The 14,616-nt window shown below is 48.2% G+C and overlaps 1 protein-coding gene and 1 non-coding gene across 3 annotated transcripts in view; one reads left to right on the top strand and one right to left on the bottom strand.

Moving 5' to 3' along the window:
- The window catches only part of MTMR7 (myotubularin related protein 7), a 49,867-nt gene that overhangs the window by 25,716 nt on the left and 9,535 nt on the right, over window positions 1-14,616 (bottom strand). The window contains exons 2-3 of one of the 2 annotated variants that reach the window (XM_052661328.1): window positions 14,105-14,233; window positions 5,545-5,679 (exon numbers count right to left, since the gene is read on the bottom strand). In XM_052661328.1, the coding sequence (XP_052517288.1) occupies window positions 5,545-5,679; window positions 14,105-14,233 (264 nt within the window). Of the gene's footprint in view, window positions 1-404; window positions 700-5,544; window positions 5,680-14,104; window positions 14,234-14,616 lie in introns of those variants that run through there. The other variant, XM_052661327.1, reaches the window with a different exon arrangement.
- TRNAE-UUC (transfer RNA glutamic acid (anticodon UUC)) lies at window positions 2,723-2,795 on the top strand. The gene has a single exon. It is a non-coding gene; the product is annotated as a tRNA-Glu (tRNA).

Below are 14,616 nucleotides of genomic sequence, written 5' to 3'. Positions count from 1 at the left end.
GTGGCAGAGGGGGTAGCAGGCATTAAAATCTGGAGCAGCCACACATGGCCTAGGGCATCAGGCGTAATGTTTCATGATAGAAGGAAGACTGGAGATGGTCTTCAATGATGAGGAAAGATGGAAAGTCATGGGGAGGGCATCCAACATGAAGCGCCGAGGAAGAGAGAGAGGGAAGCAGGTGAGTAGCAGTGAGCCAGCCACTGCGAGCACAGAGGAAGCTTCCAGTCTGGCGGTGGCAGAGAGAGAGGAAGCTGGGAAGTTTTAGGGTTCTTGACACACAAGCTGGGCTTCCCTCATGGCTCAGATGGTAAAGAATCTGCCTGCAATGCAGGAGACCCAGATTCAATCCCTGGGTTGGGAAGATCCCCTGGAGGAGGGAAGGGCAACTCATTCAGTATTCTTACCTGGAGAATTCCATGGACAGAGGAGCCTGGTGGGCTGCAATCCTTGGGTTTGCAAAGAGTTGGATATGACTGAGCGGCTAACACACACACACCAGCTAATAGATGAAGAAATTCTGACTTCATTCATGTCAGCAGAGGGTTACTGAAAGCCTCTGAACAGGCTTAATTGAAAAATTATGGAGATTTAGTATCCATGTCAGAGAAGATACACTGGAGTGGGCAGAGGATGTGAGCTCCACAAGGGAGCTGGCTCGTCTCATTTATGGCCTATGCCTATTTATGGCCTAGAACCCTGCGCCCCGGGCTGGCACAGAGCAGGCACTCTATGAAGATTTACTGACAGGCTGACCGAACAAAGAAATGACTGAGTGAGGCTGAGAGGTGAACAGCCCAAGAATGTTAAAAAAAAAAAAAAAAAAAAAAACAGAATCAGATTCCTTCCCTCCAATCTTAAATCACCAATCAAACACATCAAAACCATGGAAACTCAGTCAACGATGACGATCTTCCTATCAAGTTAAAGGTCAGCCTGGTGGTCACCATCTCGGGCTTGAAGTCTAATGTTACAGCTGAGCACATGCTGTGCCTGAATGATAGGACCTGATCTGATGGATGGAAAATGAGCACTGAGGGTGCCCCTGGCAGGAGGCCCGGACCAGGCTCTAGCCTGCAGCATCAATTAATGGTCCATCTATCTTCATCCGTGTCCGGTGCCATGAAGAATCTGAACTTGTTGATACAACTAGAAAAGAAGAGATGATTTTATTTCCTGCAACTACGGTCTACAACTCTCCTAATTAAAATCCTTCTTCCCTATCCCCCAGGGAAGAATTTATAGCTTTACAATCAGCATTCAGCTCAATTTACAATCCCAACCCCATATACGAGCAAAATTATCTCTTTCCTTCCTTACAGGCGATTTGGACTGGTAAGGGGTTCTTTCTCCTTTTCCTGTTTCTTCTAGGCTCTGTCTTTATACCGGAGATGGGGGAGGTAGAAAGTCAAAGTGTTAGTCGCTCAGTCATGTCAGACCCTGCAGCCCCACAGACTGTAGCCCGCCAGGCTCCTCTGTCCACGGGATTCTCCAGGCAAGATACTGGAGTGGGCTGCCATGCACTCCTCCAGGGGATCTTCCCGACCCAGAGACCGAATCTGCATCTCCTGCATTGAGGGTGGATCCTTTACCATCTGAGCTACCAGGGAGCGAGGTGATAGAGAGGGTTAGGAAAAAAAAAAAGGTAAATATCTCTTCGTAAAGCCGGAAAACACTGCTGTTTTATCTCTGCTAGTAATCACTGCTTTTCTGGTTAACACCTGACCTGAACTCCTACATAAGTGTCCAAATCCCAGGGCGGGTCTGCGGGCTCTTGGCAGGGTTGGAATGTACAGAGCTCGCTCACGTGAAGACCCACCTTGGCTTGAGCCTATTCCAGGGCCCCAGCTTTGCTCCCCAACATGTACCCCGCAGTGCTCGCAGCCAGGAACCTCCAAGGGCGGGGAGACTGGACCCCAGCTGGCTGGCTCGTGTACAACTTCCCTTCTCGGCATCCAGTGGACCCGCGGCCTGCCCTCCATCCTGGTCCTGCCGAAGAGAGGCAAGGAGACGCCCCACTGCCCCAAACACCGTAGCTGCCCCCGCTGCCCTGCTCAGTGACTCAACCTCCACGACCTCCTCGCAGCCCCTCTGTCATGCACCCTGCTCTTCCCCACAGATCGCCCCAGATACACCCCTCACAGGGTGGAAGCCACCTCATTACTGATTCCAGAGAGACACAACTTCCCACGTGACCTCCTGTTACACAGCTAAGGAAGCGCTCACACGGTGACATCACAGGCCACCAAGCCACAGCGCTGCCCTTGAAGAAGCAGCCAAGACAGGGGGCCGGGTGTTAGCCGAGCAGGTGCCTGGCCTGCCCTGCCTCTTTGCTCCACTGCCCTCCCAGGTGCCCACGTCGGGCCCTGGCTGAGCGCATATGAGCCAGCGGCTGGGTCTGCAGCTCTGAGTTCCCCGCCTCACTGCAACCCTGTACAGAGAGGACGACTCCCCCCACCCCCCAGAGCCTGACCTGAGGTTCCCCTGGAGATCAAGATAAGCCTAGTGTGACCTTGGGCAAATGCCTGAACCTCTCTGGATCTGAGACCTTATCCATAAAAAGAAAAAAAACGCTCCTCATTTGAAGGAGTATTGTAAGAGTCAAATGGAAAAGTGCCTGGCATTTTCACAAGCTCGGCAAAATCCTAGAACAAAGTCAAGTCATGAGCAAGGCTGAGATAAAAGGAGTTTGATCTCATTATATAATTCAGCAACTACTGGGACTTCCCTGGTGGTCCAGTGGTTAAGACTCTGCACTTTCAATGCAGGGGACTCTGGTTCAATCCCTGGTCAGGGAATTCAAATCCCACATGCTGTGGCCAAAAGACAAAAAATAACAATAAATAATATAAAATTCAACAACTATGGGATCAACATGACCTCCTGTCCTCTTAATGCACTAAATTCTCACAGTAACACATGACCTTGAGGGGATGGTTTTTTCTTTAGGTATTAAGTTGAGCTAAAGTCCTCATGGCCTTTGCCTCCCTAGATTCTAATACCAATGAGCAATGCAGGCAGCATCTGAGGTGAGCCCTGCTCCAAGGCCAAGAACGACTTTTGACCTTTCTCTATTTCATTTCAACCTGCAAGCGAACCTGGCGAGGGCCCATTTGCCATGCCCACCGCCCACAGCAAACATGGACCCGGTCTCCTGGCTACTGAGAAATAAAAATCAACAGACATGATCTTTAAAAGAACGAACACTCTAAGCAAACAGTTTAAAACTCCCGTGAAGGTGTGTGTGTGCCTGGGCAAATAGGAAGACAGCACGACTTGTATGAGACACCAATTTTCTTTAATGGATCAGCCTCCAACTTCTTATCGCCGAGAGCAAACACACTGAGTGCTAAATATACCCTTCAAATCAAATCCTTTGGATTAATTTCTTTTAAATCTGGACTATGCCTGGCTCAACAGCTGCCACATTGCCCAGAAGGTTTACATAACATAGTACACACTTGGATCACTGGCCCTTAAATCAGCAGCCAGATCTGTTTGCCCCTATTTAAATCTTTGAAAAGGGGATCAGAGAAGGGCAACCTAATTCATTTTAAAGCCCCTGTCTTTCCATCCCTTTACTATTATTGCTATTATTTGGCCAAGTGGTATGCGAGATTTTAGTTCCTCAGAGTGAAAGTTGCTCAGTCATGTCTGACTCTTTGCCAACCCCACGGAATGCAGCACACCAGGCTCCTCAGTCCATGGAATTCTCCCGGCAAGAATACTAGAGAAGGTAGCCGTCCCCTTCTCCAGCGGATCTTCTCAACCAGGGATCACACCCATGCCCCCTGCAATGGAAGCGCAGAGTCCTAACCAGTGACTGCCCGGGAAGTCCCCATCCTTTTCTTGTTTTGTCTTTAGCCTGTGTCTCTAAGACAGGCATTTGTGCAGTCGTCTCTGACTTCAGAAATTCAGAGCAGCTCCACTAACCTGACGCAAGAGGCAGAATGAAGATGGGAAAGTCAAGGTGAGAAGGATGATGAAGCAGAGAGAAACACACACATTGAAAGAGAGCTGCTGTAAAAGAGATTTTCCAGCCCCTTTCAAGTAAAAATCCTCAAGCAGAGAAGCTATTTCTCCCCCAGTCCAAAGCCTCCTCCCTGCTGTACTTTGAGGACTTTTCCAAAATGAAGGGACTCCTTTACCTGTCATCTACTAGAATGTGATCCACTGGAATCCGGTGTGTCCTTGATCTGCGTGGTTGGTCTGCTCTACTGGTGTCTAAGAGGACCTCTTCCTCACCACCCCACCCTGCCCCCCACGGCCACCCCATAGCCGCCCGCCTGTTAGACCATCCAGGACTGTTCTGGTGATGGAAGTGATGGAAGAAGTCTAACTACAAGTCTGCCTTCTAACGAGACCGTGCATCACAATATTTGGTGACATGGGGCTCAGAGCAGCAGCAAAATTGCCAGGGTCTGGGTCAGCCACACAATGGGCAGGATCCAGTTTCCATGATTTCTCTTATCAGACGTGAGTACAGACCCATGTCTGCAATTACCCACTCCAACATTTTGAAGACATTATGTTCTTTCAACCTTTTTATGATTAAAATTTTTTTCACACTATAATTTATAAAAGAAAAGTCTGTTGAAATCCTCCTCTCACCCCACAAGGGGGGGGGGGAAACACCAAAAAACCACTGTTAACAGTTTAATATATATACCTTTAAACTTTTTTCAGTGCATAGAATAATGTATAATTTTTATAATTATTATTACATACATGAGATCATGTCATAGATTTCTGTAGCTCACTCTTGCTGTTTCACAGTACATCTTAGACACTGTTCTGCACCCACATGGAGAAAGAACATGTACCCTTCTCTCTCATCACTTATAGATCCAGGTATATTTTATTCATAACTGGCAAGAAATTCCAATGCCAAATGTGTTGAATTAATGGCCATATTGCTCTGTCATCTCATTTTATCCTGTATCTTCCATGCCCCTCTTCTCCTTGGAATTCTACTAGGTGAGTGGTTATCCTTCCAGATCTTTTCCTGTTTTAACTGACATTTTTACCTACCTATAGTTCCCTGTTTTTCATAGACACAGTAATATACATATTAATTTGTAACTTCTTTTTGTTTTTTTTTAAACTTAACATTCCATTTTGGAAATCTTTCCATGTCATAGACATAGTGGAATTAACTACAAGCTGAATTTGCAAGAGAAGAGGTGAACATCCCACAAACACTGAACTGTGGGGATTCCACAGTGAATTTCATACTGTTAGAGAAGAAAAGGTCCTTTTGTGAACAAACCAAAGAATAATCTGGCATGTTTAGGAGAGCGACTTCCAGTATTACACCACGCTTTTGTCGTGTGCACCATGTACCAAGCGTGAGGCTCAGAGCCAGGAAAGATCCAAAGTCCCTGCCGTCGTCAGGCCCTCCCAGAGCTCAGGGCCCCAGGAAGCAGGCGGGCAGGCAGCCGCTGTGCAAAGGGAAACAGCCCCTCTGCAGACGGTGCTCCCTAAGTGGGCGAGGCCTCATCTCCCTGCAAAGACTGCAAAGACATGCATCAGCGTGGCGACACTCACCTTGGGCCGAGTGTCCACAACGTAAAGGAAGTCACTTCCCGGGTTGGCCTTCCTGATGGCCTGTAGCATCTGCTCATCCTCCAGGCAGCGGGCGCTGAAGCCAGACAGGGGCTGGCTGCTCCGGCAGATGGAGGCCTGTGGGGAGAGGCCGCGGCAGCACCGCCGCATCAGGCAGCGGGTCGACTGCACCCCCCCCCCCCGCCCCACCCGAGACCCTCAGGACAGTCATCACAACAAAGGACACTCACCCCCACTCCCCAGTCTACTTACGCCCCTGGCTTGTGAAAGTATCAATGCTTTCAGGAAATCGAAGTTGGCGTCTAACTCAAAAAACCATTACATGGGCAAGCAGTGCAGAAAGCTTCTCTGAGTAACAACTAGGATACATAAGCATGGGCTTCCCAAGCGGTGCTAGTAGTTAAAAAAAAACCAAACAACCTGCCTGTCAGTGCAGGAGACATAAGAGACCTGGGTTCCATCCCTGGGTCAGGAAGATTCCCTGGAGAAAGAAATGGCAACCCACTCCAGTATTCTTGCCTGGAAAATTCCACAGACAGAGGACCCTGGCGGGCCACAGTCCATGAGGTCACAGAGAGTTGGACACGATTGAGCATGCACAAATGCAAGGTTGTTTAGGTAGGATCCAAATGATGAAATTGTAAAACCATCTAAATAAATAGTCTACTCTGCTTGACACCACTCCATCTTCCTGCGAAAGTAGAAATATAAAGTAACTCTTCTCCTAAAAATTATAAAAGTTACTTGTTTAGTGTTTCCATCATTTACTAGCTCACTTAGAAACATCACAAAACCCTCAAACTGATTCTCATCCTAAATGGGGGAGTGTTCATGGTGACAGACCCCACCCTGCTACCAGTGTCTAAGGACAGGAGGCTCAGACCCCGGCTGACGCAGGTGGGTTAGAAGCAAGGGCTTCCTTGGGAACCAACCTGTGTGCTGTTCTGCGATCTCCCTGTTCTGTGATTCCAACAAAGTACGCTGAACTGTGGCTCAGGGCTTCCCTGGTAGCTCAGCTAGCAAAGAATCTGCCTCCAATGTGGGAGACCTGGGTTCGATCCCTGGGCAGGGGAGAAGGGAGAGGCTACCCACTCCAGTATTCTGGTCTGGAGAATTCCATGGACTGTATAGTCCACGGGGTCACAAAGAGTTGGACACGGCTGAGCGACTTTCACTTTTCGCCCTGAACTGTGGGACAATGTACACAATAGCATAAACATCCCTCTGAGTTACTAATGGGTGAGTATGGCCACAACCTCACAGCTATGAAACTTATACTTTTGTGGCAAAGTACTTCCTATGAATTTAGATTTTATTTTAACACTTAGATTGAAGTCAAATTGCCAAATACAATCTAGGAATGACTCTTTCAAAGAATCTGCACTGAACCTGGGTACCCACGTGTACGAAGGTGGAGGTGCCCCCTGGCTCAGGGAAGGGGGCAGTGCTTAGGGGGGAAACCTCCCCTGGAAGGAGCCACGGCACAGCGCGTTCTGGCGCCCACATACTGGACTCCATCCTGGAAGGCACCCCGGCTCTGAGTCCAAATGCAGCTTAACTGTCCGTCAGGCTCATCCCAGGGCTACTCAGCCAGGCTTGGGTTTCTCCAGAGAAAGGTGAGCTCTGAGGCTCCTCACTGGAGAAGGCAGGATATTTCTTACTAACTGCATGATCCTCAGGTGGCGCTAGTGGTAAAGAACCCGCCCGCCAATTCAAGAGACATAAGAGACATGGGTTCGATCCCTGGGTTGGGAAGATCCCCTGGAAAAGGGCATGGCAACCCACTCCTGTATTCTGGCCTGGAGAATCCCATGGACAGGGATGTGCTACAGTCCATGGGGTTGCAAAGGGTCCGATACAACTGAGGCAACTCAGCATGTGCACACACACACACACACACACACACACACACACACACACACACACACACACACGATCCTCCAGCTGATGGAGGACCTGCTGGCAGGGTGGAGAATTGCAGACATTTCTAACAATTGCTAACAGCACCCATCTGAGGATTCCAGCACATTCTGTAACAGAGCGGCAATTACTGAGGGGCTCCAGGAGCCCTAGGCCTGCAGCCAGAATTCAGGAGCGGGGTGCCTGCAGAGTGGGAAGCAAGGCAAAGGGCTGTTGAATTTTTGAGTTGCTGCCAACAGATGTCCAACCACAGGGTGGAGGAGGAAGGGCCCGGGGCGTCTGACCACAGATGGGCGCCCAGCCAGCAAGAGGAGAGCCGGGGCTAGGCGCTTGATGGCAGAGACTGTCAGTGGCGGTGGGGGGGGGGCGGCGGCCTCGGGGACCACAGGCAAGCTGCATCCTGTGCAGAAAGCAAATCGCCACAGATGGCTTTCATGGAGCTGCACACAGGCTCCTGTGTCTTCTGATGTTTAGAGGGGTCGGGTCAGCCACCCTCTTTGACCGAGCAGAGAACAGTTCTGAGCTGCTTAATCTGGGCTAAAGAAATACTAATTAAGGACCACTACCATCAGGCAGCTTCTCAGATCTATCAGAAGAACTCGATGGGGAAGAGGACATTTTAAAATGAGAGTTTGTCCAAGCAAGCAGGTAGCACACTGAAACTCACTCAACTAGTGGGTCTCCCGCTCTGAAATGAAGCCAGTCAGTGACAACAACCATTACTAATTACCTCCAGGCCGAGAAAACTGCTTTCAGTGAAGGGTTAAGTCAGAACAGAGTTCTACTATGAGATGAATAAGTGGATAAATTAAACAAGATATATTAGACTACATTTTAATATTTTGTAGTTACATTTTCCTAGTAATGTACAGATGGGCTCCAAACAGACTTCGTCACCGACTCAGTGACTACTGGTACACTGCTGTACACTTGGTACAGGGTGGTCAGTAACCTCAAGGTGCTCGTGTCCACCCTACACACACCCCAGAGAGTCAGACTGTTGACTGAATCTCACCATACCTGGTGGCCTGTCTTACTGATGTCAGCCACATGAGAGCAGAGTCAGAATGCAATTGTAAACTGTCACGTGCACGCACCATTAATAGAGGTACTGATTAAAACGGCCAATGTTTTTTGAATGCTTCCTATATGGTGGCCACTATTATAAGAACTCTGTGTATTCTTAATCTTCCCGACTACCATACACATTAAGATCTATTATTTGCTCCATTTGACAGATGAGACAGCCAAGGCACAGACAGGTGAAGTAATTCTCCTGAGGTCACACAGCTAGTGAAAGGGGAAGCCAGGAATTAAATCCAGGCAAAATTATTTCCTGATCCTGGATTCTGAACCAACACAATACAGTGTCCATGTATGTAAATAAGTCAGGAAGCATGATACAGAATTAAGATACAGGATTCAAAAACATCTGGCTTTTAACTCAGCTGGTAAAGATTCTGCCTGCAACACAGGAGACCCTGATTTGATTGCTGGATCACGAAGATCCCCTCGAGAAGGGATAGGCTACTCACGCCAGTATTCTTGGGCTTCCCTGGTGGCTCAGATAGTTAAGAACCTGTCGACAATGTGGGAGACCTGGGTTTGAACCCTGGGTTGGGAAGATCCCCTGGAGGCGGGTGTGGCTACCCACTCCAGTATTCTTGCCTGGAGAATCCCCATGGACAGAGGAGCCTGGCGGGCTATACAGTCCATGGGATTGCAAAGAGCTGGACATGACTGAGCGACTAAGCACGGTGCTCTCACTTCCTTTATAATCTTAGGTGATTTACATGTCATCTCTGAACCTTGGTTTTTTCCAACTTTAATACGGATATACTAATAATAACAAAACTGCAGAGTGGATAAGGTAGATAACGCACCTAGAACTATGCCTAATGCAGTCAGTTTCAATCAACATTATTTATAAAAGGAGGGCAAGATGGTCTGTATTATTCTTATGAAAAAACTGCCTCTTTGGAAATCTTCCAGAATTGGGTTCTGAGAGATCTGTCCTGTGAATTTGGGGATCCATGCTATTAACAATTTAAAAGCAGAACTGCTTTCTTAAAAATAATTAAGAGTACTTAATAAATAAGAACAAAGGATAAGCAGCTTCCAAACACAAGCGACACAGATAAGCTCTCCAACGGTGATCTACAAAGCTGTTTAATGTTTGATATCCTAAATGATTCTGGATGGCTCCAGGCAACTCCTGGAGTGTGGTTCAAGGCCTGAAAGTAATAGCACGTGCTGCCCACGGCACCTGGTAAATCGGGATGGCCTTGAATGGCCAGCAGCAAGTTCCCATCCATACCCTGCTCCCGTGGGTAAAGTCCCCCAGCTAAGCAACCCTTCTCCCAGGGTACCAGGTGCAGCTCCTTCTCGTTTTCAAGGAGTGGGTTTTGTCCTGCCAACCTGTGGAATTGCTCAAACAAGCCAATCACATCCTCCACTGGGAACCAGGGGTCCCCTCACCCTTTGATATTACAAAGCCTGCCTCCACCATCCCTGCTGGTTCACTCTATTCCTGACAGTGCTCTCCTCCCCTGGGCAGTGAGTGTATGCAGCTAATAAACTGCTGTCAACCTCATCTGTCCAGTGTCAGGTGGCACGTGTGGTAGGCATCCCAGTAATCCTAGATAGGAATCCTAACCTCACCAATGGGTGAACAGGAAGTGACTGTAACACCATGTCTGATAAAAGCTGATCCAGAAGGAATTTTATACCACCAGCAAGGGGGTTTATATCCAAGGACCCTCACCAGGACTTCCTGTTTCTGACATGAGGTACGTGGCAAACTTTTCTTAATCTAATCACCAATTCCCACTTCCCAACAGTAGCCAACTCATCTCACCAACAAAATCTTTGGTGCTCCTTGGTAACAAGGTGCTATGTGAGGAATGGTATTTAACTAGAAAATGTGATACTTACTCACAAGCCTCAGTTCTATCGGCATCACCGACTCAATGGACATGAGTGTGAGCAAGCTCTGGGAGTTGGTGACGGACAGGGAAACTTGGCGTGCTGCAGTCCATGGGGTCACAAAGAGCTGGACACAACTGAGCAACTGAAATGAAGTTCTACTGGAGCAGGAATAAATACTCAAGTCTAAAATGTCTAAAATCACAAAAAAGGACCTCCCTGGTGGCCCAGTGGTTAAGAATTCATCTGCCAATGCAGGAGTACAGGTTCGATCCCTGGTCCTGGAAGATTCCACATGCCTTGGGGGCAACTAAGCCCATGCTCCACAGCTACAGAGCCTAAGCTCTAGAGCCCTCAAGCCACAACTACTGAAGCTTGTGCTCCTAAAGCCCATGCTCTGCAACAAGAGAGGCCACGGCAGTGAGAAGCCCCGCGCACCCCAACTAGACAGTAGCCCCTGCTCCCTGCAACGAGAGAGCCTGCATGCAGCCATGAAGACACAGCACAGTAAATAAATAAATAAATAATTTAAAAAATAAAATCACAGAAAGGAAGAAACACAGGTCAGCAAACTTAGGAACTTTACTTTTCACTGCAGACCACCTGGTTGGAGGGTGGGTTTTGTTTTTGCTGAACAACATCATCAAAAACTGCACTGTTGCTTCCCGTGTCTCCCACAGAACCACAGAAATCCACCTTCACTAATGAGGATGCTTCCAGCTATGAAAATCCCTGGTTACCTCGGAAGCATGACATAATTAACCTGGATATTAAAGTTTGAGTTAGTCACTCAATGAAAAGCTAGTGGAGTATTTATTGGGTTTGTCTTAAGAGTGGGTGGAAGATCAGGGACTCGGCCTTCCCAAAGCACAGAAATATTTCCTCTCAGTTCAGATTCCATAAAGACTGGACGTTTCTCTAGCCCGACTTTGGTTGCAGTTGGTTTTAATTTACCTGCTTTACTTAACTGACCTTGCGCTTAGTTGCTCAGTCATGTCTAACTCTCTGTGACCTCACTGACATTAGTCCACCAGGCTCCTCTGTTCATGGGATTCTCCAGGCAAGAATACTGGAGTTGGCTGCCATTCCCTCCTCCAGGGGATCTTTCTGATACAGGGATCAAACCCGCATCTCCTGCAGTGCAGGCAGACTCTTTACTGTCTGAGCCACCAGGGAAGCCCTGAACATTGTTACAGACCCACAAATTTGGCTGTATTCCACCTGCAGCATAGATGTTAGATCCCCGGGCTGGGAGAGTGGGCGTGTAGGTATCTGCACGCGAAGTAGCTCCCTGGGGCAACTGGATCCTTTGGCCACACTTAGAAAACATCTCTATTCGGCACCTTGTAAGAGGGGCTAAAACTTAAAGGATACTGTCTGCTTTACATTTTTAAGTTCAGGAGATCAATTATTTTGAACTAGAACTGAGAGCTGTGTGAGTTCATTTCCAGGCTTGGAGATCAAGCAGAGGGCAGCACCCGAGAGCGGGAACGGGCTGATGAGGGTCTGACGTCATCAGGCAGAGAGGCCGGCCTCTGCGGTCTAACTGCTAAAAATTCTCTCCCATCCTCAGACATGACATATTTGCCCTTTATGATACTCACACTGACCAAAAAATAACCCCGTTTCTCAAGAAAATCCGAACAGAAGGAAAAGAAGCAGGATAAGTGCCATGCTCGCGTTTTCAATATCCAGCACATCCCCTCCTCCTCTGAAATAACAGTAAAAGATCCTCCCTTCCTCTCCTCTCTTACTTGTTTACCAGTGGATGCTTCAGAAAAGAGTACACGTTACTGGCAGCCTGAATTCAAATATTCAATACAGTATCATGAAATTCCACATCCCTTTGCATCCCATCATTAAAAAAAAAAAAAAGATTCACATCTTCCTTTTCCTCTCACCATAGCACCAGCTGTGTGTAGGCTGAAATATATTAGGAGTCAAATAACATACAACATTGGGCTTCCCAGGTGGTGCTAGTGGTAAAGAGCCCACCTGCCAATGCAGGAAACTTAAGAGATGTGGGTTCGATCTCTGGATTGGAAAGATCCTCTGGAAGAGGGCCCAGCACTCACTCCAGTGTTCTTCCCTGGAGACTCCCAGGGACAGAGGAACCTGGCGGGCTACAGTCCACGGGGTTGCAAAGAGTCAGACATTTCTGAGCGACTTAGCAAAGCACAATATAGGACATTAATGAAGTTACTTGCCTTCTTCAGACCATTTCAGAGCAGTGAGAATAACACCATTTGTATCACTTTAATTAACAGAATGTACACTGCTGAATGAATATTTCCCTTCAAAGTGGGCAACACTGAAGGCCATACGCTTACTCTAGCCAAGCTGGCATTGCTCAGAGTATTTTCCAAAGCCTCCTTTTAAGAGCAGACAGAGGACTTTCCTAGCGGTCTAGCGGTTGGTTCCCGCATGCCTCGGGGCAACTAAGCCCACAGACCACAACTACTAAAGTCCAGGCACCTGGAGTCTGGGCTCTGCAACAAGACAAGCAGCACAGTGAGAAGCCCACACAGCACGGCTAGAGAGTAGCCTCCACTCACCACAACCACAGAAAGCCTGCAGGCAGCAACAAAGACCCAGCATAGCCAAAAATCAAATGACTTTTTTAAAGAAAAGAACAAACATAGACCCTGTCCTCCATCCTGCCTACAGGTCCATGCATGGCACACACACTGACACAGTATTTCCCAGGCAAGAATACGGGAGCTGGTTGCCACTTCCTACTCCAGGGGATCTTCCCGACCCAGGGATCGAACCCATGTCTCTCATGCCTCTTGCATTGGCAAGTGGATTCTTTACCCTTGGCGCCACTTGGGAAGTCCCCATCAAACAGTTTTGAATTAAAGTCAAGTGCCTGTGTGCATGCATGCTCAGTCGTGTCTGACTCTTTACGACCCCATGGACTGTAGCCCCCCAGGCTCCTCTGTCCATGGGATTCCCCAGGCAAGAATGCTGGAGTGGGTTGCCGTGCCCTCCTCCAGGGGATCTTCCCCACCCAGGAATCAAACCTGGTCTCTTACATCTCCTGCACTGGCAGGCAGGTTCTTCACCACTGTACCACCCAAACTTTTCCTCCTGGCTAAAGTCAAATGACTTCTAAAGCAGGGAGCTGAGACCATTCTTGTCTTCCCAAATTAGCTTCTGTGTCCTTCACAGAAATGGAAGCATAGATTTTGGTTGTTTACATGGTTACCTGTAAGACTGGGTTTTCTCACCTGCCCTGTGCAGTTCTAACCAACAGGATGTGAGCAGCTCACACATATTACAACATAAAAGGCACTAGATGCTAGAAATAAATAAATATATATATATGCCATTTTAAAAAAGAGAGAGAGTCTGCCATGACTTTGAGGGCTTTTCTAAACCAGGCATTGCAACGGCTTGGCCACAGAGAGCCTTTCAAGGTGACCGGTTAGAAGAGGACGTGCTCACTCAGATGATTAAGTCTAGGAGTGTTCTGCCTCCCGTTCCTTTACTGTCAAATAAACACGGGAGGCCAACGTTCACAGGAGATAAGGCTCTAACACAAGTTGTGTTGTGCCATACCACACACACAGCAACATCCACACACTTGAAAAGGAATTCAAACCCACACACAGGGCAGAAGGCCCCTGGAAAAAGGCCTGTTTATGATAAAAGAAGAAAAGCAAAGCCCGAAACAAAAGCATGCCTTCAGACTTACGTGGTTATCTTTACAGTAGTAAGAAAGGGCAGGAAATCGCCGTCTGCTCCGGAACTTGGAACTCCCCACTATGATGTGTGCCGTGGCCGACTTGGGAACGTACAGTTCGGTCGGGTAGGAGTCACAGACCTGGCGTGGAAAACACAGGGGTGTTTAGGCCTCGTCGTGCTGTGCAAACGGCCACCAGAAATTCCATTCCACAGGGCTTGCAGGTCGCATACTTCAGTTTTCTTCAGTTACAGAGCCCCTGCAGAGAAAATGAAGCTCTGATGCTAAGAAACCACAGTGAAACAGAGTCAGACACGCTTTAGCCTCCTGCCCTTGGGCACTGCCCCTTATCTCCCAGGGCTCTTCATGGGAATGGGAGGCAAGACAGGGACCAATGGGTGTTTCTCCCATCAAAAAGGGAAAAGCAATTTTGCATCCTGGCAACTGAGAAAATGTCAGCTATCTGTTCAAGATAGCCTCATCCTGGGAAACGACGTCCTCCTCGGGGCCCCTCTGTCCCCAGC

The sequence above is a fragment of the Budorcas taxicolor genome, chromosome 24 (genome assembly GCF_023091745.1).
Source record: "Budorcas taxicolor isolate Tak-1 chromosome 24, Takin1.1, whole genome shotgun sequence".
Classification (NCBI taxonomy): domain Eukaryota; kingdom Metazoa; phylum Chordata; class Mammalia; order Artiodactyla; family Bovidae; genus Budorcas; species Budorcas taxicolor.
Note: the sequence above shows the minus strand (reverse complement) of the source record. Positions and strands in the feature narration are given on the sequence as shown.